The sequence below is a fragment of the Meleagris gallopavo genome, chromosome 13, assembly GCF_000146605.3.
Source record: "Meleagris gallopavo isolate NT-WF06-2002-E0010 breed Aviagen turkey brand Nicholas breeding stock chromosome 13, Turkey_5.1, whole genome shotgun sequence".
Classification (NCBI taxonomy): Eukaryota; Metazoa; Chordata; class Aves; order Galliformes; family Phasianidae; genus Meleagris; species Meleagris gallopavo.
This window is the reverse complement of record NC_015023.2, coordinates 12,079,352-12,105,312: the sequence shown is the minus strand read 5'-3', so window position 1 is coordinate 12,105,312 and position 25,961 is coordinate 12,079,352. Positions and strand designations below refer to the sequence as shown.

The 25,961-nt window shown below is 45.2% G+C and overlaps 2 protein-coding genes and 1 long non-coding RNA gene across 6 annotated transcripts; 2 read left to right on the top strand and 1 right to left on the bottom strand.

Annotated features, from left to right (window-relative positions):
- Window positions 1-3,949, top strand: FBXL8 (F-box and leucine rich repeat protein 8). Of its 3 annotated transcripts, none has more exons than XM_010717937.1 (3): window positions 1-40; window positions 1,313-1,543; window positions 2,066-3,949. In XM_010717937.1, exons 2-3 carry the CDS (start codon window positions 1,380-1,382, stop codon window positions 3,039-3,041), a joined length of 1,140 nt encoding a protein of 379 aa, XP_010716239.1. In that variant the 5' UTR covers window positions 1-40; window positions 1,313-1,379; the 3' UTR covers window positions 3,042-3,949. The 3 variants fall into 3 exon arrangements, with proteins under 3 accessions (XP_010716239.1, XP_010716237.1, XP_010716235.1); XM_010717935.1 differs by lacking the exon at window positions 1-40 and adding an exon at window positions 47-367; XM_010717933.1 differs by lacking the exon at window positions 1-40 and adding an exon at window positions 47-413.
- A 96-nt stretch (window positions 3,950-4,045) lies between these two features.
- On the top strand, window positions 4,046-22,692 carry HSF4 (heat shock transcription factor 4). Of its 2 annotated transcripts, XM_003209638.4 has the most exons (13): window positions 4,046-4,671; window positions 6,925-7,033; window positions 7,811-7,938; window positions 8,827-8,951; window positions 10,441-10,516; window positions 11,986-12,050; window positions 13,115-13,214; window positions 13,499-13,623; window positions 15,160-15,384; window positions 16,079-16,184; window positions 16,472-16,537; window positions 17,576-17,663; window positions 18,818-22,692. In XM_003209638.4, the coding sequence occupies exons 1-13, from the start codon at window positions 4,549-4,551 to the stop codon at window positions 19,012-19,014; spliced, it is 1,533 nt and encodes a 510-aa protein (XP_003209686.1). In that variant the 5' UTR covers window positions 4,046-4,548; the 3' UTR covers window positions 19,015-22,692. The 2 variants fall into 2 exon arrangements, with proteins under 2 accessions (XP_003209686.1, XP_019475352.1); XM_019619807.2 differs by lacking the exon at window positions 16,472-16,537.
- An 84-nt stretch (window positions 22,693-22,776) lies between these two features.
- On the bottom strand, window positions 22,777-25,945 carry LOC104912999. The gene is made up of 3 exons (XR_795068.3): window positions 25,613-25,945; window positions 23,644-24,004; window positions 22,777-23,324 (listed from the first exon to the last, which is right to left on the bottom strand). It is a non-coding gene; the product is annotated as an uncharacterized LOC104912999 (long non-coding RNA).
- Between the last annotated feature and the right edge of the window lie 16 nt (window positions 25,946-25,961).

The following is a 25,961-nucleotide window of genomic DNA, read 5'->3' as shown; positions in this document are numbered from 1 at the left end:
CGCGGCTGAGACGGACGCAGGGAGGCGCCGCCCGCAAGGGGTGAGCGGGGAGCCCCCGGGCTGCTGGGGGCAGGGCGCTGCCCTCGGCCCCCTCGACCCCCGGTGCGAGCCGCTCGGGGCGGGTGGGTGAAGCACAGAGGGCTATCAGAGGAAACAGCAACAACAACCAGCAGGCTCCCAGGAAGGAAGCTGAGTTCTTCGGCCGCTGTCGCTCGTCGTTGGGGGAGGGGAAGGGGAAGCGCTGCTGTCACTGCGACGATGGCAGATAGGATAGCTGCTGTGCTGCCGCATCGCACACTGAAAGGAATGAGTCACGCTTCAGAGCGGCGAATTCTTGAAAAAAACGCGGCCTTCTGCTCCACTCTAAGTTGTGTTGTTTTGCATCGGAGGGCTCCGGCAGTCAGGCAAAAGCCGTGGGAGTGAAGTTTTGCTTTGACTCCGTGGCCTGGGGCTTCCTCTGGGATTCGGGGAGGCTGTGGGACGCGGCCGTCCCCGGGAATGGGAATGCTTCCAGGCTGCACAGCTCTGCCGTTTAAAATGCTGCTCTTGCTCACGATAGGGATTGAAAAGCTGTCTCGTGTCGGTGATTTTATGCGGTGGTTATAATTTAAGAAAAAAAATCTAGGAAAGTGGATGAAAAATACCATTATGTTCAGATGTTATCAATCTCAGCCTTTGTCCCAGGTGTTCATAGCTCACATAGAAGGTCAATCAAAATGTGCTTTCCCGCTTCTAAGTCAGACTTGTGTAAATGGGGCTTATAATGAGTGGATTAAGAGTAATAAAACATTTCTATCAGGCCGCCACGTCTTCTTATAGGCAAGAGTCACTGCAATAAAGCTGCCCCATTCTGCTATGGGCCTTTTGTTTAGCAGTCAGTACAAAAATGGATGTGTGGGGCTGTTTTCTGTGTAGAGCTTTTGCTTGCAAAGATGTTTTTTTCCCCTCTGTTTGAGAAATCTATCTCAGCTTTTTGCATACCAGTGCAGCAGCACTAGAAAATTCTCTTGCATTTTTATTACTTATAGTAGCAAAGCCCTTGCTGCAGGAAAATGCACTTTTTTTCCCCCAAAGCCTTGATCTGACATCTTTAATACTTGAAGAGTATTTCCCAGCTTCATAGCTTGATTGGAAATAGTGTGCAAACACTCGGCCCGTGGATTTCCTCTATTTTTGTGCTGAATTTCAAAATGTGGCGAAGTTTCAAGTTTAAAATAGTGCTGACCCCCTTTGTGACCCAGTCGCACTGGTTTGACTTTGTATGTAAATGCTAAATATCTTCTTTTTTCTTTTTTTCTTTTTTTCTAAACAGGATTGTTTGAAACTTCACTGCAGTTTTGGAAGCTTCCCCAATTTTTGAACCCAGCTGAATCTGCAGCATGCTTGCTCCAGGCCCTGACCTGTGGAGCTGCATCCCAGAGGAAATCCTCATCCAAATTTTCTATTACCTTTCTCTTCGAGATAGATACACAGCCTTCCAGGTGTGCAAGCAGTGGGCTGGGGCTGTTTCTTCCAGCTCCGTTTGGCATTTCACGGAGATCAGGTAAGAGGAATGGGTTTCTGAAGTGTGAGCATCTCTGCAGGTGTAACAAGAGCATTCCGTATCAGGGCATGTTGAAGATTTACAGCGGTGTGCTGTGACAACTAATTGATGTTAGCTGTGATTTGTGTGTGTTGCTACATTTTATGACTAGCATTTCTTTGTATAACAGAGAAAATGGTGTTATGCAGTGTGGGCTTTTATATTAACTGCTGGTGATGCTACGGGAAGTATTACATTCTCAGGTAAGTCCCTTCAAGTTGCTCCTTAGAAACACCAGGAGACAAAGTTATTGGATAGTCATCCTCATGGTGGCACTTACCTCACTGGTGGTCTTTCTGAAGGCTGAACTCCTCTCTTCCCCTCGGTCAGAGTTTGGCCTTACAGTGACTTGCCAGGCATCTAGTGAGAGGAAATGTATGTGTGATCAGTTGGTATTTGCCAGAACACAATAAAGGAGAGAATCTGCTCTGTGTTTGCTTGGTTTACCTTCCACAGTGACTGACCTTTTGTTTACCCTTCCAGCTGTGATTCAGAGGATGAGGAGGGCATGCTGCAGAGCCTGTGCCAGTTCCTCAGCCAAATCAAACACCTGAAGATTAGATTTGACCAATCCAAAGAGGTCAACCGCAGGAACGTGACGCGCATCTTAGATGTGCTGGCAAAGCAGAACCACAAGCTGCAGCAGCTGTGCATTGCGTGCCATGGGGAGAACCCCTATTTCTACTCTGGCCAGGACATCCTGCAGAGCATACGGAATATGTGCAACACTAACAACCAGATAGATCTTCAGCATGTTGATTTTCGAAATATGCCCTTCACTCTCGATGGGGAGCTTGTTGAACTCCTAGCTACCACCAACCCAAACTTGCAAAGTTTGTTCATCAACAACCGCACCCTGGTGTGCAATGTGGCACCGAACACCGTTAGGAAAGTTCTCAGTGTGTGTCCCAAACTTTCAGCCTTGGGGGTCTACTATGCCAGCCTGTCCAGCGATGTATTTCTAGAGCTGCTCAAGCCAGAAAGAGCAGCTTTCACCCATTTAGACATTTTCTGTGAGCGGCTGGACAAATATATACCAGTCATCTCAGAAGAGCTATGGGCTGCTGTCAGGCAAAAACATCCTCGACTCTGTGTAGACCTCGAATTCGATCATACGGTCCCTGGCTGCACAATACCACAGATCCTAAAGCTGAACATACCTGTGAGCATGCTGCAACTGAACACCTACAATTACATGGTAGATCAGATTAGGTTTGTCACCCAGAGCTACAGCAGTACTCTGAAGAAGCTGACGCTACAAACCACATCCTCGGAGGACTTGAATTCCTCGCTAGTAGAGCTGGCTAGGCACTGCCATAATCTGCTGGAGATCCACTGCTACTGTGTGGTCAGCAAGGAGGTGGTGGAAGCGTTCCTCACGCATTGCCCCTGTCTGAAACAATATACTCTCAAGGTCACCAAAGAACGGCACCCCTGGAAACCAGTGACAGTTCGGTGACCGGATCACCTGTTCAGCAGATGAAGCATTTATTCTCAAATGTGATAGGTCAATGGCCATACAAAGAAATTGAATTACCTATTTTTAATTTTTCTTTATTGGAATGGGGAGGACAACTCTTTTCTCTTCTTTGTGTTCTCTATTTAGCAATAGTGGGAATGCCGAGTTCACCCTTTGTGAAGTTTTACAGGAAATCACAGTGAAATTTAATTTTTGTGTTATGCTTTAAGCAAATCTCAAAGTCAAGCACACCGTGTCAGGCACCCAGCAACTATTTAAGGAAGTGGCAGCTTCAGTGCAGGTGTTCTGTGTCTGTTGGGGTCCTTAGCCACATGGGTTCACCTATAGCAACAGGCAGTGGTTATCTGATGGAAAATGCCCTCCAACCTTGATAATTTCTCTTTTGACATTTCTGTGATGAAGAACTCTCCTGGTACCCAGGTATCAGGTAACCTCCACTTTGTAACAGTCTAAACAGGAGCTGAGTTATGTTGGAAAATGTAAGCAGGAGAAAAAGCACTTAAGAAAGAGCACTGGTAAGATCATAAGAAAAGGCACGTAGTCTGCAAGTATCCTTCTCTGTCCTTTCTTTCTCAGAAATGCACATTTTCAGGTATTTGAATGCCTTTGGCAAAGACCTTTGCTTTCACTGCATTGTTAATGTTTCTTAGGAGAATCAACAGCGTTTACAGTTTTTCCTGTCTCAGTCAGCAGCAAATGGCAAAGGTATCGTGCCTCTGAATTAGGATGAGCGTGTTGGTTGGTTGTGCCAAGGATTCTGATGAGCTGTGATTTGAAGAGTAGTTTCGAATTTTAAATGGTCCTGGCATAAAGCTCCCTTTGCAAGCAAATATTTAGAGCAATCTAAAGGATTTTGAGTGATAACAATAAAAGCATGTTTTCTCGTATGTTACACGTGTAGCTGTTTTCATCAGCCACCTTTGTCAGCCAAGAGCCAGATCAGCTCTCCCGGCAGATGAGACCTGCAGCCAAGCCAACTTACAGTTCTGCCTTTTCAAAACCTTGCTGAAGACATGCAGTTCTGGGCTCTTGGCCAGCCTGTGCTCACCTCCACTGGCCAGCTTTTGGGGCAAGAGAATTTCAAAATAACAACTACGTGAGTGTTCAGACAAAGGCAGTGCAGCAGCGCTGGGGTGTCCCGCAGGCTCCCAGTGGGAGGATTCAGCCCGCAGCCTTGCTGACCTCCCAGTGCAAGGTGCACAGCACATGTTCCCTCTGCATGACACTGCGTATTTATTCACAGCTCTGCGAGATCGGCTGCGGTGCATTTTCATTCTGTGCATTGTTCTCTGGGGCTGGTGATGCCATTGCATTGTGCTGAGTTTTTACGAGGGAGAGCAGCACTGCTGATGTGACTCCCAGGAGCCTACTTTCTACTGGCCCGGGATAAAATTTAGTGGTTCATTCTCTGTCGGACACACACGCGTGCAGGGAGTCTGGCATGCTGACAGCGATGGGGTCGGTGTAGCTGGGACACTGGAAAGCTATGCAGGATTCACCCGGCTCCCTGGTGATGGATGGCTACTCCAGCAATGTGCCAGCCTTCCTAACCAAGCTCTGGACGCTGGTGGAAGATCCTGAAACAAACCACCTCATCTGCTGGAGTACGGTACGTGCAGCCAATGCTGGGTTTCACTTCGAGTGCTTTAAGGGGTGTCTTAAAACCAAATCCTCTAAAAAATCCAGACTCTTTAGGAGAGAAAAGTTTTTCACCTTGCTTCAGTTCCCCAAAGTTTTCTGGAAAAGGTGCAAAGCTATTAAAGGATTTCAGTGATGACTGGCTGATTTCACAAGCATCTCTTGACAGCCTTTCCCCAGTGCCGTGGTAGCAGGCAGCAGGTTGCCATAAGGAGCCCTTGGACCACAAGCTGAAACACAAATGGATCTCAAATGGGCACTTTAAATTGCCCAGCCTTTTGGAAGAACTGCACTCACCTTTTCAGCTAATTCATGTGATGGCTGTGGTGATGTGTGTATATTTGTCTGTACCACTCCTCTAGTGATAGATTGCTTTGGTTTGGCTTCTTATTTATCTCAGGGGCTTTAATTTACTTAAGTGCAATCAGTGGATAAAAACGATTCATCAAACCGCATTGTGCTTTTGACCTGAGTAAGGCTTGCTGCAAATGGTGCTGTGATTTGTCTCCAGCGGGGATCTATCAGATCAGTTGTGTGCATGAACATGGCCTCTGAAAGAAGGCATCTATTACAAAAGCAGATTTAAAGGGAGGGGAGAAAAGCCTGAAGCAGTATTTCTGCCATGTGTTTGTGTCCAGTACAGCTTTCATTCAAAACCTGAGATGGAATTTAAGCTGTGTTGTTATTCAGGGCTTTCTGAAGTTGGCAGTACATGGCCACACCACTTGTGTTTTAAATAAGGTCTTTTGAACTAAATATTAGCATGTATAAGCAGTCCCCTCTGTGTTACATGTGCAGTATTCCCGATGTCGGTTTCAGGTCAGCTGTTATTTTGGACCTTCCATCACCATGCTCTGCTTTCCTGCAGCCAGACAGCTGTCTTCTTGGGTAAGGCTTCTAGATCAGAGAATCACAGAATCAATTTAAGGTTGGAAAAGATCTCTAAGATCATCTGCAGTTATCTGAAATTCCCATGTTGCATCCTTTTCCCTGTCAGTGCTGTTAGAGCTGAGAGGCTGTGGGCTTTGCTAAGATTTCTGGACGTAGTCAGAGCTGTTGATAAATAGGACCCATAAGGAGTGATTGAATAAACTGTCACATGGCGGAGAGTCTCTGCCCTGTGGGTCTGTCAAAACCAGTTGGGACAACCATCTGCCAAGACTGATGGGCAGATTGTTAGTGAATCTCCTAAGCACTTGGCCAGTTTTGGTTCTGCTCTGCGCGGCAATGATCAATAGGAAGGACCCTGGTGATGGTCAGAGGGCACTGTTGAGGCAAGAAGCAAGGTTGTGTGTTGTGAACATGCAGGGTTAATTGCTAGAGCAGGCAGAAGAGCCTGAACACAGCAGGAATTGGCAGCATGTGCCAATGGGGAATGTAGTGGGTAGTGGGTGCATGGTGAGACCCAGGTGAAAATACATTGCCAGGCACCTTCTGTGCCCTAAGAAAGTGATGTGGATTTGTGTTTGCAGAACGCTTCAGGGCAGCTGCAGCACGGTGTGTCCGCCAGGTAGGAGGCCAGCAGGGAAGGCTGCGGTGTGTCTGTCTGTCATTGATCCCAGCCTGGTTTGCTTTGTTTTGCAGTCTCAAATCCTGGTGATGCATCCTCAGAAACAGTGCTTTTAGCCAGTTAAAATGCATGTTGTCAGCCTGAACTGTTAAAGCATAACTGCTAAAACCTGATGCCACATTCAGCCATGCTTGTGGCTGCCCTTGTGACTGTGTGCTTTCAAAAATAACCCAGAGAAGGCATGTAGAGCTTCTTCGTCAGAGCAGTATCCCCAAGGACTTCACACTTTGCTGTGTTCTTGTGCCATGTCTCCAGGCAGTGCTCCCTCCAGGGCCACTGTGCTCTGGAGCAGACGGTTCACAGACAGACCTGTGTCAGCACCTTCATTGACTGTAATGGTAATTTCCACTTTCCAATACCTTCTCCAGACACCAGTCTTTCTGTGAGGTCCACACAAGAAAGGGCAGCAATCCTGAGCTATGAGCACTTGGGATGTAAAAGCCTGTAGATTTTTTCTCACACCTGAGGCTCTGAAAAAGCCGTCAAAAAGGATCAAAAATGCATCTGTGCCAGAACTGAAAGGGGAACATCATTCACTGAAAGTTGTTGTCACTCTTTGCAGCTTCAAGGTGACAGAGAGGACCTGAAGGAACCACCTCCTCCTGTCCTCCTCCTGCAGTCTTCTGACTGCCTCTGTCCTTATTGCCTTTGCAGAATGGCACCAGCTTCCATGTGTTTGACCAAGGACGTTTTGCCAAAGAGGTGCTGCCCAAGTATTTCAAACACAACAACATGGCCAGTTTCGTCCGGCAGCTGAATATGTGTAAGTTCAATGCGCATGGGTCTCATGGGATATGGGGAGAGCAAGAGAAAGCAAGGCTGGGATGGGAAGCATGGAAGGGAATTGTAGATAGAAACATTGGGAGCCCACGTATACACATTACTGTGACATTATTGATTTCACCTAAGAGGACATTCCTCTTAGACACCAGGGAAGTGAAATTCTTGTATAGAAGATCTATAGATTCTTCCGTAGATTCTAGCATGACATTTCTGTTAGATAAGCTGTGGCTAAGAAATTTCAGCTACCAGGTTCTCTGCTTTCCTTGATTGGTTTAATTGCCATGGGGGGGTTTTTCTGGCAGCTCAGTACTGTGAAAGCTCCCTCAGAAACACCTTCCTTTGAGTGTGGTGTGCCCTCAGCTTGTCTTTTCACAGCCATATTGCACAGCTAAGGTCAGACAGCATTTTACCCAGCAAACTATGCTAACTGGACACACTTCACCATTCAGCGGAGGTTTGCACGTAGCTGTTAGCAACACCTAGACCATGCTTGTATGACATACGCGTCTTCTATGATAGTTTTCTGAAGTGTTACTTTCTTTCAGTCACTACTTCATAAGTTCCTCAGTAAAGTTTTCCCTTTGCAATTTAAGCATACTGTTGTGAATACGATGCCAATCTTGAGGAAGGGTAGTGTGATGTAGAAACCATTGTAGAACTTCAAAGAGGTATCCAACGTAGATTTCCCTCACTTCTGGTGGAGGCCAGGAGGAGAGCATGGGCCCACTGACTCTTCACCCACACCCTTTCCACGCAGATGGCTTCAGAAAGGTGGTGAACATTGAGCAGGGGGGACTGGTCAAGCCGGAGCGGGATGACACTGAGTTCCAGCACCTCTGCTTCCTGCAGGGCCATGAGCACCTCCTGGAGCACATCAAGAGGAAGGTGAGGGGCACTGGGCTGGAGGCTCTGTGACTGAGACGTGTTCATTGCGTGGATTCTGCCACAGCTGCTTTCCTCTCTTGACAGTTCTCCAAAGGCAGATTTGTTTTTTTGGAACACAGACTGGCATGCTGTGGACTGCTTGGCGTAACTCAAACATCACCTTGCAATGTGGTTTCTAGCCTGGGTTGTACTGTGACAAGGGTCTTGTGAGCACAGGGCTTGGCTGTCACCAGCTGTTGGTTTGTTTTGCTCCGTTGCCCAGTGCCACAGATCTTTGTGCTGTGCAGCCAGGCTTGCTTCAGTCCGTTCTGTCATTTTGAATCATCGTCTCTTTTTCTAGATCAATATGACACATCTCTTCCTGGATCCCCCAGCACTCCCCTCCTATTGCTTTAGAAGTAATAACCTACTCCTGCCACCTGTTTACTGTCTTTTAGCTTGTTCTTAGCCTCCAAGAAGGGCTAATTAGCCTATTAACTTCAGAAAGTAACTACAACAAAAACAGCCTTGAAATCCAAGTGTAATGTATCAGTTCAAAACAGTTACAGTTACATAAAATTGAAGCAATTAATCAAATGACCTAGTTCAGCGCATTCCTCTTCCTCAAAGTACCTTTTTTTCCAAGTTGATTTGAAGTACATCCCTGGTGGACAATATCCTACTGCCAACCACCCTCTGTATGGAAGCACTTTTCCTGCTCTTTTGCTGCATTTTATCTCATTGGCCCTTGCAGTAATACCCAGACTCTTGTGAACACGTTGCTTCCCCATGTATGCCAGCATACCAGTCTGGCTTTGGGAGTCCTGCCCCTGAGCCACAGCCATTGCTCTATCTGTCCACAGCCCTTCTAGTGCTGGTGAAGTCCACTTCTGCCTTTTTCTTCCTTAGGTGTCAGTAGTAAAAAGTGAGGAGACCAAGATGCGCCAGGAGGACCTCAGCAGGTTGCTATATGAGGTACAGATCCTGAGAAGTCAGCAGGAGAACATGGAGTGCCAAATGCAGGATATGAAGCAGTGAGTTGAACACTACTTGGGCTGCTCCTTTGGAGGCATTTGCTTCTTGAGAAATGGTCTTGGGGAATGCTTGAAAGGAGGAGCCTAGCACAGCTGCCTCCAATGGAGCACATACTGAGCAAAAAATCTTCTCTTTGCTTAAATATCCTAACTTTGAAAAAATGAGTTTGTGTTATCTATGTATCTTCTTAGCAATACGTATGAACAGAGCAAATGCTGGTGCAGGAATGTTACCGTCAGAGTGCTGCATGAAGACCTGCTGCATCTGAACAGCTGACCTCTGTTTTGGTCAGAGGGACTGGATCTGCTGAGATGATAACTTGTGGATTTCTGTGCAGAGCTCCCAGTGAGCTACAGCATGCAAACTAATCCTTAGTCTCTCTGTCTTCTATGACAGGTAGACATTATCTCTTCATCCATATTTTCCCTTTACAGATGAGATAAGCACAGAGGAAGCCACACAGGAAGGAAGAGTATTGGAGACTGACACAACTGTGTTTCCTCCAGATAGAAGTGAAGGCAGAGAGAGATATGTGACACAATGTCAAACCTAGGAGGGTCTTTGGCAGAAATGCAGTGGTACCACATCCAATATTTAAAGTCAGAAATCTATCACTGTTATCCTCCACATCCAATACATATGACCAGCCAAAAGAATGTAAGGACACAAAAGCAGCTGTAGCATTTACATCTCTGGGCCCCTCTCTCTGTTGCGTAAGAGCAAGAAAGGTATATGCTGCACTTCTTCCATGTGGTCACCTGACCTCCCAGCCACCTGAATGCGATAACTCATCCTTTAATCCTTACTCAATTTATAATGCTTCCCACACTTAGCATGTGTGTGAAATCACGCTATGAAATCCAGGTACAGTAGAAATAAAAGAAGTTTTCCTCTAGGCTTGTTTCTTAATTTTTAAGGAATTCCATTAGGGATTCCTGCTGTACAAGCTACTATATAGGGGTAGCTACTTTGCTATTTCAAACCACACACCTTATCTTCCCAGCTATAGCATCAGTCCACATTAGGAAGACTATTACCACCCAAAGGATGTATAATGAAAGTATTTATAAATTGTACCTATATGATAGGTTTTGCTGGTCTGATGGTTTTTCTTGCATTCATACACTTGAGATAAATTTGCTGGTGAAGCCATTTGCAGCACAGAACTGGCAGGGATTCAGAGTTTGGCCCAAAAATTTCACAAAGGAACCCAAACAAACGTGCCCTCCTACTATCCTCCCATGCATATGGTGGCTTCTCTTTACTTGCTTCCCTTGCAAAATTTGGAGGACCAAATTTTGGTCTGTAGTTCTGAAATTGAGGAAAAACAAGGAAAAGAATCATGTCTGTGGCTGGGACACCTGCAAATACCAAAATCTGCAGTGACCCAAAGTGAGACTTTGCTGAGCTGAGTGCTGTGCATCGTGGCAGCACCATGGACTGTTGGGATGTTTCTGTGCTCACAGGACATTTCTGTTTTACTTTCAGGCAGAATGAAGTCCTTTGGAGGGAGGTTGTTTCTCTGCGACAGAACCACTCACAGCAACAGAAGGTGATCAACAAGGTAGTGATCATACAAACCAAAACTCATGTGGACTGCACAGTGTGTGTCCTCCTCTGATTTTTCTTGTACCATCATCTTCTCCACACTGATACCACAGTATGTGTGTTTTCCTATCTTTCTAATTGCATGATGTTCCTACGTGTCCCGTGGGCAATGGTCATTAACAATGCATGGAGCAACTTTTGCTCAAAGATTTTCATTTCACTGCCAGGCCATGCTGTGATGTTAGAAGTCACTCTTTCATTCAAGTCTTGAGCAGGAGAACACAGCCCTCACTGACTGCCCCGTGTGACTCTCTTTGTTCTGGTGGTTTTGGCACTGACTGCTCTGTACAATACCATCCTTGTTCTGGTAGTCTTGATGCCGTCAGGCTTCTCAAGCCTTTCCTGCTAGCACTGAAGCTGCAGCAGCAGAACTGGCTAGCCCTTTCCTCAGTGGTCACCTTCAACATTTTGACAATTTAAAGGAGCTATCTCCCTTAAACTCTAGTGTGATCTGCTCGGAAGGGGCCTCTCCAGTGGTTCCAATATGGTGCTGACGTGACTGTGCATGTCACATTTCTCAGTGCCCCCAGAGCCACATTCTAACCCTCACGTGGCATCAGTCATAAGATTAAATGGAAATGTCGAGGCTGACCATCCTTCCTCCAGCTCTGAGGCCAGACCAGCCACTCTGCTTGCTGTAGAGGCATTTATGCAACTTTGTTTTGTTACATTTAGCAGTGAGTAAGAGGCAGCTGTGGTATATCATAATAATGCTCTCTTTGTTAGGAGGTCAAAGCAGAGCTTTAGCTTGAGCTGACCTGGGAAAATGTTGCTAACTGATTCCTCTCCAAAGCCATCCTGCATCGTACTTGTTGTCAGTTCTATCAGCACTGAACTTCACAGAGCTGAAACTCTCAACCAAAAGGGCAGAGACCTCCTTCCAGGGTCCAGGATGTCCTCTGGGAGGTTTCTTTTTTCCCTCGCAAAGACCTTATTAGATTTCATGGAGGGCTTTGAAGAAGCCAAGTCTCACTCCAGGCCTAGGAATCACACAATCATTAAGGTTGGAAAAGACCTCTCAGATCATCTAATCCAACCATCCACCTAGTACCAGTATTGTCCACTGCCCATGTCCTTCAGTGCCACATCTCCATGGTTCTTGACCACCTCTGGGGATGATGACTCCCCCCAAACCTAGGCAGCCTGATCCATTGTTTGCTTGTGTACTTCCACATGCATGGATCAGGCTCCCAGAGTTCTGCATGCATTGGCATGAGAGCTCTGAGCACGTGCAACCTGTTGCCTTCGTGCATAGTGGACTAACGTCCCAGAGTCCTGTTTCAGGCTTCCTCCTGCAATTTGATTCCCGTATTTCATGGCTGCTCCCAGCTTTGGAGTGGTGTCAGGAGGGAGGGATGTGTGAGTTGGGAGTGAGGAGTGCTGAATCACTGCTGATTAACACTGGACTGTGATCTCTCCTGACAGCTGATTCAGTTTCTGTTTGGCCAGCTCCAATCAAGCCCTGGCGGCACTGGGATAAAGAGGAAGCTGTAAGTACCCTGGTGTGGGGCGTGCACATAATGCTGCCCCCTTGCTAAAAGCACAAGCTCAGCTCGCGCAGGCGGGCGGTCACCGGACCAGGCACCATGGTGATGGGGAATGAATGGGCTGAACTGCTGAGTCAGACCTGCTGACATGCCTCGTTCAGTGACCTGTAGAGAAGCACTGTGTCAGCTTATGACCTCTGTTTGGGAAAAATGGGTGGGAGAAGAAAGGGCAGGGCCCCCGTGCTGGTCGTATGGGCAACCATTTTCCCACTTGTTAATGGAAGCAGGGCTGGGCAGTTGTCATAAACCACTGCTGCAAAAAAAAAGCAAATCATTAGTGAGACTGTGCTGAAAGGGGCAGAAGAGCACAGAATGATTGGCACAGCAAATGTGTTGGCCTCTTTACAAAGAGGGATACCACTGATATAAGCCGGCTGCAGTTTGCACAGCGCTGTGCTTCTGCTTCCTTGGAAACACTAAGGTGTGTCTCCAAGGCACCTCAGTGCAATGTACTTGCTGGTAGCACTGTGAATACCTGTGCAAAAGGCTGCAGAACAGAAGTCCAGAATAGAAAAATGTATAATGTTGCTGAGGCATAAGGCTTTCCTCACTGCAAGTTACAGAAATCTATTAAGCTTGTAAATCATTTCAAAATTATTTGTGCAAAGAGGGGTCCGGGGACTCTGCGGGGGTGTATCCTAAGCTTCAGGTTTGCATCCTCTGCAGCCAGCTCTGACTGTAGGGACAGGTATTGCTATTGTTTCTTCCTTTTGTGAGAAACAAGTTGTGCTCTGTATATTTCACTCTCCTCTTTCAAGTAAGATCTGTAAGACCCAGATCTTCTTTTCTCTGCATGGCTGCTAAAGGCCCTTTTTAATGGTGATATCCTCTGAGACCACTGCTCCCCTTCCTGCTCTGTAACACTGAACTGAGGCATACATTACAGTTGAGGAAATAAAGGGCAGCCGGGAAACCAACCCTTGGCTGAAAGCTGTTGCTTGTGTGAGCAGCCAGGGACCGGCCGGTTGGTACATACTGGGATAACAAACCTCTTGTTTCTCTTCCAGGCCTCTGATGCTTGACAATGGGTTATCAGCTCCACAGGTGTCCAAGTTCAGCCGGCATTTGTCTGCAGACGTCCTCCATGATGCCTATTTCATACAGTCGGTGGGTGTACTTTGGGGGTTTCTTTGGCCATGCAGGGAGGAATGTCTGAAGCAATAGTATGGTTGCTAGAGTAAGGAGCTTGGCAAAAATGTGGCAGTGAAGAAGAGGTTTACAAAGCAGAGTGGCATTCATTAGCTCCTTGCTTGGGCAGGAGTTCTGGAAGATGGAGCTGGATGAAACCAGCAAGCTGCCTTTCCCCTTCTTGGGCCCATGGAGAACCAGCTGACTGACTTCTGCTCTTTACTGCCTCAGAGAAATCTGTTTTCCTTTTGCTTTCCCCTTAGCCATCGACAGAACCCGCCTCCTGTTTGCATAGCCCTGCGATGGCTGCAGGACCCATCATATCCGACGTTACTGAAGCATCACCATCCAGCGTAATAAATACGCAGTCCCCTCCTGATAATGACAGGTAAACGTATTTGTGTGTAAAACCAAAGAGAATGGGGCATACTGGGGCTTGTTGAAAAAGTTTCCTCTTAGCTTTGACAAGGAAGAAACTGAATCAAACTGTACATCTTTCTGCTAATGAGAACAGAAGGGTTGCATCATGACTTCCGATGTTTGACATCTTTTCTGTGAAGAGGTCCCAGCGACTTAAGAATTGAATGCAGGGGCATTTTAGTGCTTATCTCTTCCTGCCGCAGACGTGCAGTGTATTTGGGGTGGTATCAGAACAGCTACACAACGATGTCAGTGGAAACTGTGCAGATTGGTGAGTCGTGGAAACAGTTTCTCAGGCTTATAGGCAAGAAACTGACCCTAGGAAGTGCCTGTAAATCCACCTGATAATTGAGAACATCCCCATTAAAGTAGCTAGAAGCATTTAACTAGCTCCAGATAAAAAACTGTGTGCTGAAAGGCCTTTCTGAAGCAGAAGGATCTCAGCTAATTTCTGAGTGCCATCTGGTGGCCTCTGACCGCGCTGTGTCTGTGCGGCTCCTCAGGAGTGTGACGCTGCAGCAGCAACGTGAGCTTCTAACACAAGAAGAAAAGATGATCTAAAAACAAATGCTAGGGAAGGCTGTGTAGTGTCACATACCATCCCATGTGTGGGACGTGTTCATGCACTGTCTTGCGGTGGAGCTGGTCTGTCAGGGATGTAAAATAATACAGTTTGGTGTGGCTTCACATGCCCTGTGCCTGTTGGTCCGTGTGCCATTGGCTGCAGCTGCGCAGCTTCACGGGGAGCTGGATAGTTTTCTGTCAGTGGCACAGAGTAAGTTTTGATGTGGGAAGTTATAATGTTTGAGCCTCCAGTGTCATATGTCTGGTAGGAATAGCATGGAGTGCTCCCACTGCAAAAAGACAAACATCTGCTTCCAAACAAGAAACCGTCTGACTGGGGCTGTCAGACCCCAATAGCTTCTGTTCCAAATCCTGACGGGCCACAAGGTCCTGGCCTGTGTCACTGAGATTTCTGGGTAGCTCACTGGTCCGATGCTGGCTCCAGAAGGTGAGGTCTCACTGATCGCATTGCTATTTCCAGGGTGGAGACTTCTCCTTATCTGTAGTCCCTCTCTTGCTAGTGCCTGCTTACCTGTATCGAGTCCAGTACTCATCTGAAAAGTGATGAACGTGTGAAAGTGTGCTTTCTGTATTTGCAAGACAATTTACTGGGGTAAATTCATTATAACCACAACTGATGTAGTGACTGAAGACATTTCAGCTGAGCGTGTTTCTGATTATAGAATCACAGAATCATAGAATCACCAAGGCTGGAAAAAACCTTCAAGATCATCCAGTCCATCTGTCCACTTCCCAACAATATTTCTCACTAAACCATGTCCCTCAGTACAACATCTCAACATTTCTTGAACACCTCCAGGGATGGTGACTCCATCACCACCCTTCACTGCATAGCACTTCCCAGATATTAGCAGCTCCTGCTGCCCTTCCCAGTGACGTGGAGCAGTGTGTGTGGAGCTAAGTGTTGTCTCTGCCATAGGGAGAAGTGCCTCATGCTGATCAAGGAGGAGCCAGCAAGCCCCGGGGTGAAGGCCTCTGCTGAACCCGACATCCCACTGTCTGGCTGCCGGGCCTGCCCTGAGCCCCCTGTGCTTCCAGTTGCCATGGTGCAGTCTGTCCTGGAGGGCAAAGGGAGCTGTGGAGTGGCCCCCCCAGGAACCTCACAGCCTCCTGAGAGGAGAGGCAGGAGAGCACTGCTGGACAGGTGAGGAGAGCTGCAACCCCTGTGTGTTCCACAGATCTTCCCATTACTGGAGGAAAGTGAGGCTGCCTTTAATCACCCCGTGCAGCTGGTGAGCTCTGTCCTGCACCCAGGAGAGTTCTCTCACTTGTTGGCTGTCATGCCTGTCCCCTTCATGCTCTGTTTGGGCATATTTCTGGGATTAATGCAGCTGAAATTATATGAATTGAGGGTGACAGTGGGCTCTTGGACCTCTGAGATTCCAAAGTCCAACCCCAGCCTACCCCCACCATGCTCACTAGCCATGTTCCATGGCTCAGTTCAGCTGGCTGCCAGTTCACACCCCCCAGATCCTTTCCCTCTGTGTAGTTTTCCAGCTGCTCTGCCCCAGCCCTATAGCAGTGCATGGGGATGTTGTGACCAAAATGCAGAACCCACCACTTGGTCCTGTTGAACCTCATCCAATTGGCTCAACCAATTCCTTCCTCCCAACTAGATGTCATCTGCAAACTTACCAAGGGTGCACTCCATCCCTTTGTCCAGATCATCAGTAAAGATATTGAACGGGGCCAGCCCCAGCACCAAACCCTGGGGAACACTACTCATGATTGATTGCTGGCTGTATTGAACTCCATTAAAAGATATGAAGGCCACTTAGCTCTGCTTTGTATCCATGCAAGCCTTATCTATGGCAATGTTTTCCCTCATCTTTCCTCAGAACAGATATTTCAGACCCACTGGAGGGCCCGGACTGGAGCCTGGAGGGGCTGCAGCTGCTGCTGAGGAGCCAGCAGTATGGCCTGGAGTCTGCAGGCCTCCTGGATGTGAGTGCAGCCCTGGGCTGTAGGGAGGGACCTAGTGGGGCTGTGGGATGGGTGGGGCTGTGGTGCTTGTTCTCAAGTAGCCCTCTGCCACTGGCTCTGCTGGTTTCTGTTTCCTACGTCTTGCTAGGAGGTGTCTTCCTGTTACTGACACACTTTCCTCTGTTGGTGCAACTGAGTGAGAATTAATCATAGAACTGAACCTTAGATCACAACTCCTTTCTCCAGTTGCCCAATTTCTGCAAAATTGCCGTGAGTTCCATGCCCTCGTGGTATGTTTTTCCAAACAGGTCTTCAATCCCAACTTACCAATGAGTGAGTGCAATTTGGCTGAAATGGAAGCCGGTCTGTCCCCGGTAAGAGATGGGTTTCTGAGATAACACCAATGTAAACGTGTGGCAGAATTTCCTGTAAGCAGAGCTCGGACCCAGCTAAGGAAATGCTATGCTGTAGCCAGAGCAGAGAGTGTGGTAATGCACACACATGGAAGAAATGAGGAGAAATCCAGTTTGGTGTTATTTGTTGGGAATTGATGTCAATGCAGACATTCCTAAAGTGAATATGGTGATTAAATAAAAAGTGAAGGAGATGTGAGGTTCCCAACTATTTTTCTGCCCTCCATGACTGGGGGTGGTTTCTCAGAGCCCTGCCTGCCAGTCAGGTAGGATAAAGATTGAGTGTTTCTGCCATGTCTACAGACATGCAAAGTATGATCTGTTCTAATGAAGTGCCAGAAGTCTCTAAACCTTCTTCATGATATCACTTGCCTTTGTAGGTTTGGGTTTATTAATTGGGAATTTACTAGGTAATCCCATTTCCTGAGGGCCTCTGCACAGACAGGTAGTATTTCCAAGTCCTACAGCAAGGGGAGGCCTCTTAAAATGGATTGCTGAGAAGAAGCCGCAGTACTCAGTGCTTCACTCCTCATGTCCACTGAATTTTGCAGCACCTAACGATGCAGCTCACCCTCAGCCTTGTGAGTCCTGCAGAAAACTATGAGCATACCAAAACTGTGAGTTACGTCTGCAGCACGTTGCACCTAGAAGCATAGTACTGAACAGCTGAAAGCTGGTTTTACGTAAAGATAACCACGAACAAATGGAAAGAAAAACACTTTCTGTATTTGTTGCTGGCTGTAGAGGATGGTGGGTTTGCTTGGTGCAGCCACAGCAGCTCCAGCCTGGCCTCCTCGTATGATGTGAGCTTCAGTGCGAGTGGGGGATTGCATCTCTATCAGCAGTTGAGTTTAGAAGCAACATGGGGAGCACAGCACACATTGCTGGTGGATGGTACACAGAATCAGCAAAACACTGACTCTCAGAAGTGGCCTGATTCTAACAAGCTGCCCTGTCTTTGTATAACTGTACATCGTAGTTTTGTATTTTTGCATCAAGATGCAGCGGCTCACAGTGGATCTGGAGAAGAATGCAACTGAGCTGAACTCAAAAGTGTTCAACCCATCGTTCAGCAGTGCCTGCCCAGGTAGGAGCACTGGCAACTCTTGCAGACTTGGGGATGGGGTTGTAATTAAGGTGTTCTCACATCAGCAGCTGGATGCAGAGCCCAGCACTAATCATTTGCCACCCAGAGGTTCGTTTCACTTTCATGATTGCCATCAGCAACAACTACTAAGTTATTACTGAGAAGAGACAAAAATATGGGAAATAAAATGAGATTAAATGTAACCAAATGACCTCTGTTCCTGCTTGGGTCTACATCAAACCTGCATTAATTCTGTTTTCTCTGCCAGTTCCTTACCACCTAGGAGCAATGTGGCAATCTAAGTGAACTGTCGGGGTGAAAAGAGCTGCATGGGCCCTGTGTTTCCTCTGGCTTCTGCTCCAGGGATGATCCCATAGCTGCCAGCAGCATCTCTCTTTTCCACCAGACTTTTTTTTTTTACCACTCTTCAAGGGAAATATTCAGCTGAACATCCCATCCCCCCTTAGTGATTCTGAAAAAGTGTGTCATTGACTTTTGGTATGAATCCAGAAATGTTTTCTTGGCCATGGAATAGTGATATGTTATGATATTCATGTGTATTTGTCTGGGTTAGATCTGAAAGAAAGTTCTGTTAGCTTTGTTCAGGTGCCATTGCCACCTGATCCCAACATCTGCAGGGTTTTGATGTGTAGTTCATGGACTTCCAGCCTCCACCTTAAGCTTAGCATCCTACATGAACAACAAAGGTATTAATGCCCAGAAACACTGGAGAGAATTATTCAGCAGGCTGGGGCTGAACAACACAAGGGGAGCATCTCCTGTCTGCAAAGCCTTTCTTGTCCACACGGGGTGTGATGCTGGAATAACAGGGCAATTGGTGGAGGTCTCCTATTGCAAAAGCAAGGAAAGCAGACAGTTCTAGAGTGAAAGAGAAGCGTCTCTTACTCACTTCTCAATGTCTCCTGTAAGGCATCTCAGTATTCAGGCAGGACCCACCTGGAAAGAATTCCACAGATTTTAATGGGCTTTTGACTGAACCCCTAGACTCAAGCATTTCCGAGCACTTTTTGCCTTGATTAAGGTCCTTCCACTCCTAGTGCAGCAGGAATTTGCCCCTTTTTAATGCTACTTTCATAAATGCTGTAATGTGCCTTCCAGGGACTGAGTTTTCTGTTGTCTGTTTGCATTTCTAGGAAAAGATGTCCTTCTTGAAAGCTCCCAGCAATTTCTCACTGACCGGCAGTCAGTCTTTGGAAACGACATCATCAGCTTACATGAAAGTTCATCGCTGTATATTCCATCTGAAAACATGGCTTCCTATCTGTCCTCTGTGCGTGTCCAAGGGGATATCCCCTTAAACCTGAGCTCTTCGACTGATAACAACCAGTGATGTCGCTTCCAAGGCATCATCTCCCTCCCACCCACCCAAGCATCCACAGGTTTGAATGTAAAGAAACAAAAGCGACTCAGAAGCCTACAAGAGAGTTGTTGTGCCCTTTCTTTTTAAGTAGATTGGAATGGTCAATAGCTGTTGCACTGCACACCCTGTCCCTGGCTCTCAGTGTTTGCCCAGGATCATAGTTGTAGAACAAAATGCTGCTTCTGGTGCTTCTTCCTACGTGGAGCGGGAATGTGGTGGGAGCTGTTTTTCTTTTACAAGTGTCAAACTTTTAAGAAAATGGAAGTGAAAAGTAGCTTGAAAGTTCATCAGGGACCTCATAGAACAAAGCAATCCCAACTGGTGTCTGCGGCAACAAACTGTGGGATGATAATAGGGCAGCGCAGGTCAGCAAAGAGATGCATGACCCTTCTGAATGCCATTTTTTCAGTAGAAGATTAGTTTTAAGTGCCAGACCAGTGCTCTAAAAATATTCTTTTATTATCTATTTTCTGGTTTTGATGGGATGTATTTGTGCCTCTCCCCTGTCTTCCCAGAGTAAGCAGGAACATGGAGCTCCCTCAGGGTGTGCTGAAGATAGTTTCCTGAGTGATCCCTCCAAGGAGGTGTCTTTGGCTCCCAGGGGAGCTGCAGGCATCATAAATCCCACAACATCCCATCCTGAGTTGAAAGGGTTGTTGGTTATTTTTCCCCCAGTTTATCTTCTGTAACGTAGAGGCAAGGCACCCCATGCTTTAATTCTTATAATAAGGGATGGAGTCTTCTGCACACACAGTTTTTTATCTTCAAAGAGGACTAGTTTATTCCTGGTTTTTGTGCTGGAGAAATATTTCATGTCCAGTCCGGTGGTATTTCTCCTTGGCCTTAACCTTCTCTATTTCCCCTGGAGATGTGCCTGTAGGTTTGTTAGTGTATGAAATCTGATGAACTGGTTTAATTGATTTGAGCCCCTTTTTAGAAGGACTCTCAGCTTCAGGTACTTTCTCAGTGTCCAACAGAGGCAGAAGAGTTACTCCACCATGTCCCAAAGACTTTTTCTTCTGCCTTTTGTGCATCTGAAACCAGCTCCTACAGGCCCATTTAATCTTCCTCTTTCATGTGGTTTCTGACAACTGAGTTTCTCAACAAAGCAGAGCTTTGTTTTTATTCTGTAGTTCTAATGAGAACGTATTATTTATCACAATATCCTCTAATTGAGTTGTTTTTCCTTAAGAAAGCTACCCACAAGCAGTGGGACAGACACAGGAAATTCACCTAACTCAGGCCTTCCAAGGGCTTAGACAGGGAGGTGTAAGCCATGCCAACTCTATTTGAAGAACTGCTCTGCCAACTTTCACTACCGTGATGATTCTTGGTACTAAATCGCATTCCTGACCGTCTAGAATGGCCAAGCAGCATCCACCTAAAAATACAGTTGATCAGATGAATGTAGGCTCAAAATGTCCTAAATAAGATGTGCGTATTTTAAATGGGCTTTCCTGTCACAGCCCTTTGCTCCATCCATTTATCAGTGTGTGAGCAGATGGGAACAATTCAGAGACACTCATTTTTGCCAGCTGGCTGCTATGAGGGGTGATCATCACCCTGGAGGCACTTTCTTGGCAGAGTGATGTTGTGAGAACTTTTGAATTAGTTCCACTGTTTGTCTGTTCAGGACTAAGGGAAAAACCTGGCAGCCCCCACTGGCCTGGTATTTAGATGGTGTTCTTAAGAATAGCATGGACAATGTTTCTTTTTTGGCAGATTTGTGCTTAGAGTTCATCTAGATCTTGCCTATTTGGCACTGTACTTTGTCACTTCCAGCAATGGAGATCTGCTGAGTTGCAGTCTGGTTGCTTCCTTTCTCATGGGAAGCTGTGTGCTGTCTCTTCTCACCTGACAGAATATGTTATCCTCGTTCAGGTTTTATGTCTTTCTTTGAACCTCCAGATGCTCAATTCCTTCATGTTAGCACTGAATGTATACAGGTTCAGTAAGGTATCTGAGCACATGCATAACTTCAAACTTCTGAGCAGCTTTTATTTATTTCTATGAAGTCTGTCACATGCCTGAAGTTGGACACGTGCTTGGATGCCTTACTGGAGTGTCCGTTTGTGGTTGAAACACGAACCACCTCAGGAGAACTACTTGCAAGGAGGAGCACCCGAGCTGTGAGGGGCCTGGCCCCACCTCACACTGCAGCACTTCTCTGCGGTACACAGACTGCATGCACTGTGAGCAGCCGCTCCTGAGTGGTTCCTGGGATTTTCTTTAGGCTTTTTGCTCTATTGTCAACATGAGCTTGGATCTTGATAGAGAGAGGGTAACCTCCAGGAAAGGGTTGAGAGCCACTCCTGAAGAAGCAGGCTGGCGTTCCTTGGCTTTTTACATTGTTAAGTTTACTTGAAGATGATGTGCTGAGACTGCGTGTGCTTGGTGTTTTTTTTGCACTATGCTGTACATTTGTAAAGTTTTACAGAAGACGATAATTAAATGTTTCTTTTTTCTCATTTAGTCTTATGCTGGCATTTACTCACAATCTCCCCCTTACTCCTTTACTCATCTCCCCCTTCCCATCTGAGGGCACTGGAAAAGTGACGACAACTTTCTGAATTTTAACATTTGCTTGTGAGATGACGCACTGGCTGACCCACTGATGGACTGTGATCATCTGTGTTAAAACGAATGTTCAGCTTTGTAAAGAGAAGACTCCTGAAGGCTGCTATGCGGCAGGCCTGCTCTCCGCAGGCACTTGCTCACCCCTCGCTCTTCCTGAACACCAAGGATTTTCACAGCATGCCTTTACTGGTGACAACTGGAAAATGGCTGAAGTTAACGTAACTGTGCCATGATCTTCCTTCAGGCTTCGGCCATGGTTGTGCTCTGTGGTTAGCAGCGGTCCTCTCACCACCAGATGGCACCTAAGCCCTAGTTGCTAATTGCAAATACAGCTTTTCAACAAAAGCATAGTAACTTTTCCTTGAAGCGTGCATGCCTACAAGGTCTGTTCCATTCTATTGACTACAAATTACCACAGATTTAGAGAAATATGAAAAAAGACATTCAGCTAAACTTGGCTTAACAAAGTCATCTCAATTCCTCACATTGCAGTTGTTGATTCGATCACAATGTCAGCTTGTGAAGGTGAAGCCACCTCCATTATCCTACCACTTAGCAGTGTTCAGTAACCACCTTCATGCTAGGAGAATGTGAGTAAGAATGCCACAGCAGCAGAATTGACCCAGAGTTGGCCATTTCTTCAAATTATTATTTATTATTTTTATTATTACTGTTGTTATTGTGGTGTACAGAGGACCGCACCACCCTCCAGTGATTCTCACTTCCTTGAATTTTGTTCTCTACTTCAGAAGGAAAGTAAAAAATAAAAGGAGGGGGTTGTGAGGAAATAGAACCCTTCAGGAGTTGCTGCTCTTCCACTGCACTTTGGCACAAAACTAGCACTGTAGAATAAAAGAAAAGCTACTGAACAGAGAATTCCTTTAGTCTGCTTTTAATACCCAATTTATCTACCACTGACTGGCTGGCTATTTTTGTTTCATTTTTTGTCAAGAGAAAAAAAAGCATTAAAATGGCAGTTGTCAGTAGATGTTCCACCACAGATTGCCTTAAAAGGTAAAATAATATTTTCCATGCCCAGACATTATTTCTGCATTTGTTTTTGTGTGAACTATTACAATGTCTGAATATCTGACGCTTAAAGTCTTGGTTTGTCATTAAATCTACCCAGTAATGTGACATGTATTGATGAGATGATAGGTTACAAGTAGAATATTTATTTAGTTCAAATGACAGAAATGTGTTACAATATGGATTGAAACTAAGTAACAAACCATAAATTACAGAAGAAACATTTCCAAAAGGATGCAATGGAAAGGAAAAGACATGACAGAGTGGAATTTAACCTTAAAACACAAGTGCCAGCCTCACTTTTACTGGTAGTGCAGCTGGAAAGCTGCCCCAAAGAGACGAGCACCTTTGGAAGGGGGAACATGAGGCACTCCTTACCAGCCCTGAAGTTTATGTGTTGGAGCAACATCAGTTCTGAATGACTGAAATGCTCATGTTTAAGGCAATGGGTTTTCATAATAAGTGTAAAGTCTGTTTTAGCAAGCAGTTCCATTGCTGAACTTTGCATCTTGAGAACAACTGTACGCAGTCAGCCAGGCATGATGCTCCAGATATGATCAGTTGTATTGGAAGCCATCAATCTAATCCCCTCTCACTGCCTATGTTGTCATGGGGTTCATGAGAACACTCTTCACCTTCAGTCAACAACTGTACTCCTCCATCACTACTGTTCCCTGTTAAAAGGCAAGTTAAAGGCAGGTGAAACTCACTGGTGATTTCTAATTCTGGAAATAGAAGTGTAGAGCCCAGTTTTTAAAAACCACTTAGATTAAACTCAGCAATTGCTCATGTAAAAAAAGAGAACGTTTTAATTTTTAATTGATTAGGATTCCTATGTAAATAAAAAGAAGAGGTGATTGATAAGTAACATTGTGGATTTAAAGTTGTTGGTTTTTTGGATTTTTTTTTCACAAGAGCTAATTGCATCCTTAATGTTAGCGTATATGTGCCACCCATTTTTCTCTGTGATTAATTGCATTGCTGCAATCTTACCAGAGCAAGCGATGGTGATCTTCCTGTCCCCTTCCCATTGGCTGGGGTCATCTGGCTGACTGCAGACTGATGACAACAGTAGGTTATCAGTAGGTTGGGTGATAAGCTCCTGTACCAAGACTTTACTAGGCTTAGCTGGTTTGTCTTTTTCTGAATAAGAAGACTCTGTAAGGAATTCTTTAACAAGGGGTCTAAAGCACTCCTTTTCTTGCTCTTTATGGATCTTACGCACATTTGAAAAAATAGATGTTGCAGCTTCTCCTACTGAGTCCTCAAATGTGTTTTTATTGCTTTCCTCTAATGCAGAATCACCATCATTTGTCGTTTCAGAAATTATTTCAATCTTTGGCTGATATTCTTGCTGCAAAGGTAGAAAATATAATTGAAAATATTATTATGTTAGATGTAACAACAAAAATCGGTAAATATCTCTTGGATCCATACATTTATTGCTAGTCTTGATGTGTTTTTCTGTCAGAATGTACAGAAGATCTGCTTCATAGCCATAGTTCTGCTTTTTTGCAAACTGATCTTGGGTTAAGTATGTCAGATATTAGCCATGAGCTGACCATAAACTACTCATCATTTATAAAAGAAAAGATAATATTGCAGCAATTCAGCAATAGCAATAGCAATTCAGCCTCTAGAACTCTTTTATTTTCCAATTCATTGTACCAAAGTGAATATGAGCATTATATTAAAAAAAAAAAAACAAACAGAGGATCCTAATTGAGTAGACCAGATCAGAGTAGCGTGGTCCTTTGATTTACACCATGCTTCTTTTTATATCAGACTGAATAAAAACAAAAACCCGAAAGTACATACTTCAAGAGCAAGTCACTGACAAGGGCAAGAGGACTCATGGGCTCAGATCTATTATTTTACCCTAATCACAACAAGAATTTAACTTTGACACTTCCAGTGCTCAGGAAATGACCTTAATTAAGAGGCTATGGGAATTCAAGGCTGGATTTCTGCTACCGAATATATTCTGAAGTGGAGGGTTTGGGCAGTAAAGCAGCAAGACCAAGATCAAGACCAAGACTGTGAGCAATGCTCGCATGACTGACTTACACAACATACTGAACTTTGCTAGGACTTACCAGACATTGCCCAAACAAAGGGATCTGACATTTTTAACTAACTGCATTGAAGAACCAAACGCCCCAGGGAGTATGAGAGTTGCCAACACATGCTTTATTAATCTTCGTTGTTCCCTGCTCTATTCTTTCTCTTATCTTCTATTTAAGTGGAGGCTTTGTTGGCCAAGACATTTTGCAACACTGGTACAGCATGTAACCAGAACAGCAAATGAAACCTATGCCTTACACGAAATTTTACAAGTCCCTCCAAGCTATTGCAGAACTGCATACTGTATCAGCCTACTTCCAGCACGGCAGACATGAGCCACAAGAATCAAAGCTGTGCTTTTAATCTTTGTTGTTTTATTTTTCTTTTTCCTCTTCTGTTTCTGTCTATAGTCTTGCCTAATAGATTAGTCTGAGCATGCTAATGAGAGCATGGACCAAGTGGGCTGGCACTCTCTAGTTTAAAGTGAAGCAAAAGAGTTTTGATCTCTGTATTTTAAGTTGAAAGGTTTGCTTTTATTCAGCAATAGGCTATCTGGACAACCTATTCAGTCCTTTGCAGCTTATTAGTACTACTGAAGTATACTTTATGAATAAGCTTCATTTAAAAACTACCTTATAAGAAACTAATCTTATTTAACTGTCACATTTCTTGATTTTAATTTTTCATTCTCCAATTTTTACAATGCAAAAACTTAAAAAAAAAAACAATTAAAAGAAAATTTACAAGAGGATAAATAAGATCTGCCTAAGCATCCATTTTAGTTATAAATACACGACTGATTGTATCTCCCAAAACAGCACTTCAGAACTTAGATTACCTTCCTTTTGCAAAACATTAGCGAGGCAAACTTCATCAGTGGTACAATTAAGGATCTTACCTTTTGAATAAATATTTCCTCTTCTGGAGGAAATTCCTTTACATCTATGTCTTCTAAATCAGGTAGTTCCTGAAGACAGTCACAAAGTCAGTGGGAAAAGTTAGCTCAAATGAATAAAATATGACATCTTTATCTCCCTGGGAGTACTTTTAATACTCTGCTGTTCCAGGTAAGGGACTGCAACTAGAAAAACTGACTGTCATGTTCTCCAAGATGACAGTTTTCTGTGTTAAACACGTGGGAAGCAGAGAATTCATCTGTTTCCAGATATAGTAAATGGGAAAGCGATAAACTTAATGCCAAGTGGAATGCTCTTTCCTACTGTTCTGACTACGAAAAAAAAAAAAGG